Source organism: Otolemur garnettii, unplaced genomic scaffold, assembly GCF_000181295.1.
Source record: "Otolemur garnettii isolate 467f Iridium unplaced genomic scaffold, OtoGar3 scaffold00153, whole genome shotgun sequence".
NCBI lineage: Eukaryota > Metazoa > Chordata > Mammalia > Primates > Galagidae > Otolemur > Otolemur garnettii.
The window spans coordinates 3,658,201-3,663,770 of NW_003852548.1; the positions used below are offsets into that span (position 1 = coordinate 3,658,201).

At 39.2% G+C, this 5,570-nt stretch overlaps 1 protein-coding gene across 1 annotated transcript in view; it reads left to right on the forward strand.

Moving 5' to 3' along the window:
• Positions 1-5,570, forward strand: part of CLCN5 (chloride voltage-gated channel 5) — a 191,338-nt gene that overhangs the window by 171,477 nt on the left and 14,291 nt on the right. The window contains exons 4-5 of the mRNA XM_012811278.2: positions 794-893; positions 4,884-5,071. Of these exons, the coding sequence (XP_012666732.1) occupies positions 794-893; positions 4,884-5,071 (288 nt within the window). The remainder of the gene's footprint in view (positions 1-793; positions 894-4,883; positions 5,072-5,570) is intronic.

A 5,570-nucleotide genomic window follows, 5' to 3' on the forward strand; every position in this document is an offset into this window, starting at 1 on the left:
AAATAAATAAACATTTCTTGGAAAAGAAAAAAATGTGAGTACTAGAGGGTTAAATTGACAAGGCTAGAACCTAAAAGATAAAGCTTTCTGCACCTCCTGATAGCCTAAGATATTGCTAGCAAGTTTTTGAAAATGAAAGAAATGTATCACTGATACCACTTAATATCTATGATCAATGTATAGTTAAGGCTTTGTGGGATCAAGTCTTGGAATTTGCCTGGCCTGAACCAGAGACCCCAGGTAGTAAACTTCAAATTATACTTTCCTCCCTTAAATGAGCCTATGTTTGTTTATTCTTTGAAAAACAGTGAAACTATTTGTTGTGAGTCAAGATACCATCCTTGGAATATCTGCTGTTCAGGACAGAAAGAGATCACTGTGATAAATAAAATAGTTGCTACTGTAAGAAATGAGCAACTGAATGAGAAAGCCCTAATAAGGTACTTGTTAGCATTGCAATACTGTAGAATTCAGGGGTAGCCAACCTTTTTTCCCCTTTGCTGCACATTGGAGTAATAGGAGTTGTCTTAGGATACACAGTAAATACATAAACACTAACAAAAACTGATTACCCCTGGGCTGAAGGTTGGACACTCCTGCCTATAAATTGAAGGTGAGGTTTAGTAAAACCTCAAAGTTCTTGGTGAAATTGGTTTAGCTAAAAATTCTGTGAAGAGTAACTCTAAATTGGGTTCTGTTCCCAAGTGATTTGTCTTTGTATTTGTTTCTTGAGCAATTTTGAGGTGAAAAAAGGGTGTGTGTGGTATACAAATGTCTTCTCATTTTCCCCTAGATTACCAATAAAAGCAAAGAGTCAACATGGGCCTTAATTCACAGCGTGAGTGATGCTTTTTCTGGTTGGCTGTTGATGCTCCTTATTGGGCTTTTATCAGGTATGGTAAACTATGTTAGTTTTCGGAAAAAATCTAAAATTGTGATGTGTCTCTCCCCCAAGTCATGAACTGAGTTGAATGTTGTATTTTCCTATTTTTCTACCTGAAATAAATTGCTGGTGCACCTTTTGGAAGCTTAATATCCTATTTGTATGGGGACACTAATACCTTGGTCATGCACCTTAAATAAATGAGGAAATGCATTTTGTACACTATAAAATATCATATCCATTTTAAGGTGAAGTTATTAGCACAGCATTTTGGTTCTTGGAGAAGAGCCTTTCTTTTAAAGACCATATTTTCCTTTTTTTTTTTCTTGCCTTTTTTTTTTTTTAACACATACTGTATAGGGTTTAGGAGAAAAGGTGCAGAAGAGTACTTCCTGAGACATTTTGTAGATGTTTCTTTTAAAAAAAAAATAAACTGGAGACAGGTTGGTTTATTCAATAAATGGTATTGGAACAGTAGACATAATCTAATAATTAATAAAATCTATCACTCCTTTTTGGGTATAACCACTGTACAATTTCTTTTTCCCCCTTCTTTTTCCTTTTTTTTATTATTTGGGATTTAGTGAGGGTACAAAGAATTAGGTTACACTGATTGCATTTGTTAGGTAAAGTTACTCTTAAAACTGTGTCCCGCATCCAAGAGGTGTGGCATACACCATGTCCCTCCAACCCTATCCCTCCTCCCCTCTCCCCACTCCCTCATTCCCCTACCTCCCAATATGTATTAGGTCATCTACTGCCATCTTATTATAATTGAGTACATTGAATTCTTGCTTCTCCATTCTTGTGATGCTTACTAAGAAGAATGTGTTCCACCTCAATCCATTACTTGGCATCTACCCAGAAGAAAAAAAATCATTTTATCATAAGGACGTTTGTGCTAGACTGTTTTATCACATCTCAATTTACAATTGCCAAAATGTGGAAACAACCTAAATGCCCACCAACCCAGGAATGGATTAACAAGCTGTGGTATATGTAGATGTTTCTTAAACATCTATTCCAAGGTTGAGGAACCTGTGGCCTCTTGACTGAATCCAAATTTTGCCTGATCTGCTCTCTCATCTTGTGATACAGAAAAGCATGTAAAATATGGCCGTATTCCCAAGGAGCTTACGATCTCATTCTTTCATAGTGGGTGAGAGGTGGGATGATATATACCACCTTCATCCTCCTTGACCACTCCAAATAATGTATAATTTCACTAGGAATAGTATAATTGCTGTGCAAATACAGCTTTCAAGCAAGTTCCCAAGCAAACTTCCCATTCCACTGGGGAACAGAGAGCTGAGGATACTGGTCAGAGAAGCCAAAACATATGTCCTTATAGGATTAAAAAAGGGGGCCTGAGAAGGTCAGGAATCTTGAGCTGAAAGAGAAGTTAGGTAGGAAACCTGGAGATAGAGGGGATAAAATGGTAGCAGTGTAGGCTCTACTTTTAGGCTGCCTGGATTTGAATCCCAGCCCTACTACTTGCTAGTTTTATGGCTTTTGGCAAGTTTATTAACTCCTGGAAGCTTTAGTTTGCTGATTTTTAAAATGGAGATGATGAAGTTTACTTTGAGGATTAAATAAAATAGAGCACACAATAGCCCTTACTGAGCACAGCATTCAGTTGTTAATGATGCTGCTGTTGTTGTTACCAAGAGTGAATAATTTGAGAGCCATGGAATAGAAAATGACTATAGCAAATGAGGTATGGCTCATCCACAGCTGGGTGTTCAAAAATTGTCTAGAATAGGGATTGACAGAGTTTTTCTTTAAAGGGGCCAGATATTAAATATTTTTTAGGATTTGTGAGCCAAATGATCTCTATACCTACTTTACTCTGCAGTGTAACTTGAAGGCAGTTTTAGACCATAGATAACAGACTGTGACCTATAAAACTTCATTTACATACATAGGAGGCAGGCAGGATTTGGCCCACGGGCCATAGTTTGCCAACCTATGGCCTAGACTAGAGCCTTGACTCTGCTCCTTTTGTCTCTTATGGGAGGAGAACATGATCTGGCCAGTTTGGAACTGGCTAATAACAGACTAGGTGGTCTGTGATGCCAAGTATTGCAAAAGGGCTGAGGTGAAAGAAAACGGCTAAGAAAAAGTTATACAACCTAGTACTTAGGGGCACGTCAATAATCTTGAAAAGCCATCTCAGATAAATATTAGGAGCCATCGGCTCGGCGCCTGTGGCTCAAGCGGCTAAGGCGCCAGCCACATACACCTAAGGTGGCGGGATCGAATCCCCAGCCTGGGCCCGCCAAACAACAATGATGGCTGCAACCAAAAAATGGCCAAGCGTTTTGGCGGGCGCCTGTAGTCCCAGCTACTTGGGAGGCTGAGGCAGGAGACTCGCTTGAGCCCAGGAGTTGCAGGTTGCTGTAAGCGTGATGCCATGGCACTCTACCCAGGGGGATAGCTTGAGGCTCCGTCTCAAAAAAAAAAAAATAGGAGCCATATTTGAAGGGAAAGCAACTAGTGTGGAAGTTCTGTAGTTACTGGAAGACGAGGAAGGCCAAAAGCTTGAAATGGTAACAAGGACAAGGAACGCCATTTTATTCTTTAGCGTAGGGAAACCTAATAAAATTTATAATGAGAAAAGAAAGCCAATTGGGTGGGAAAAGGAAGAAGAGAGAGGTAGAAGGAGAAGGTAAGACAGGATTGAGGGTACCAATGTGGGGTAAAATAAGACATGCACATGTGAAACAACCAGGGAACAAGCCAAACTACATAACATCATGGTAATTTTCTGAATCCAGGCAGGAAGTGCAGAGAAGTCTGGGGGTTGGAGTGGCCAAGAATAAGTATCAAACAATCTGTTAGATTTAACTAGGTTCTTCAAGTATGTAAATAACCTGTGTTAACATTTTTAGCACCTACCAAAACATACACATGACATGGCATCCTGCCTATTGGAATGTAGGCATAATGTCCTCAACTTTTTAATGTATTTCTTGTCACTAGGTGGTCAGTGAATGTTTTTCTTTCCCTCGTATACACAGGGTATTTTGTTTTTAAGCATTGGAGAGCAACAATAGAAGCAGTGTGTCTGAATGCAGGAACAGTCTGGGAATTCAGGGGCTGTGAATTTTATGTTGGCTTTACTATTTCCCTAAAGCATGATTCTGGGCCATTTAATTTCTTCATGCCAGAATTTCCTAATCTGGATGACAGAAATGATGAGAAGACCAAAATCTGTAGCACTATAACTGTCTTAACTCTGTCTGTCTACTAGACCTAGTGCATGAGTGCACCAGTTCACTATTCATTTCCTCCTAAATTTCTTTGGTAAATGTTCTGTGTATGACACTGTTTTACTATTTGCCCCTTCTCAGTAAGAATGCTCATGTCCTAGGCTCAGGAGGCTTCAACATGTCTACACATCACAGTGCTTTAATGAATTCAAGTCCTTTAGCCAAGAATGCCTGCCCGCTATTGCTTAAATTCCCTTGTGCATGGGGCATAATCTTGCTATCAAGGCTTCACCCTTTTCCTCATAATCTTTCTCAGCTCTCCTCTACAAGCCATCTCAAATAAATATCATAGAATATCTTTTAATGTGGGTAGTTCACATTGCCTCAGCGTTTTATATATATAGTGAGAACAAAATATTTAATAAACTTGACTGTCATTATGGATCAGTATTCATAAACTGGAAGTCACTGGAGTGTCTTTGGCCTGTTAATTCCTGCCTCTGTCTGGTATAGACAAACCCACTAGTCCCTTGCTCCCACTCACCCATTTTACTTTCCCTACTATGTAGAAACCCTTTTCTCTTCTATATAGAAATTCTATAGGCACCATTGTTTAGTAAGTGAAAATCAAGCAAACACAATCTCAAAGAGGTTGCATATGAAATGGAAAAGTATGTGATTATTATTTTATTTTCCTTCATTTTCTCTGACAAAACATATTCTGATTATGAAAACAGAGTTTCAGAGTTTGAATTGAACTTTGCCCTTTCCCTCCTGACACAACTCAGGTTCTTTAGCTGGTTTGATAGACATCTCTGCTCATTGGATGACAGACTTAAAAGAAGGTATATGCACAGGGGGATTCTGGTTTAACCATGAACATTGTTGCTGGAACTCTGAACATGTCACCTTTGAAGACAGAGACAAATGTCCGGAGTGGAACAGCTGGTCCCAGCTTATCATTAGCACGGATGAGGTAACATGTAGTGATGATTTCTGAACTACTGAATTGTATGCTTACATTTATATTGTTTCTTACACTGTACTCACAGAAATTATAGAATTACCTCTCATTTTCCTTTTCACATAAAGGGAACCAGTACCAGCTGCCTTTCTCTGTGGTTTAATGCAGGTCTCTATTTTCATCTCTTCTGACATGTGGCATCATTTTGATGCTTATATTTTTTTTTATTTTTTTTTTTTGAGACAGAGTTTCAGGCACCTGTAGTCCCAGCTACTTCGCAGGCACCTGTAGTCCCAGCTACTTGGGAGGCTGAGGCAAGAGGATTGCTTGACCCCAAGAGTTTGAGGTTTCTGTGAGCTATGATGCCATGGCACTCTACCGAGTGAGACTCTGTCTGAAAAAAAAAAAAAAAGTATAATAACTTGGTTTTTCGGTTTCTTTATTTTTTATTTTTTTTGAGACAGAGCCTCAAGCTGTCCCCCTGGGTAGAGTGCCATGGCATCACAGCTCA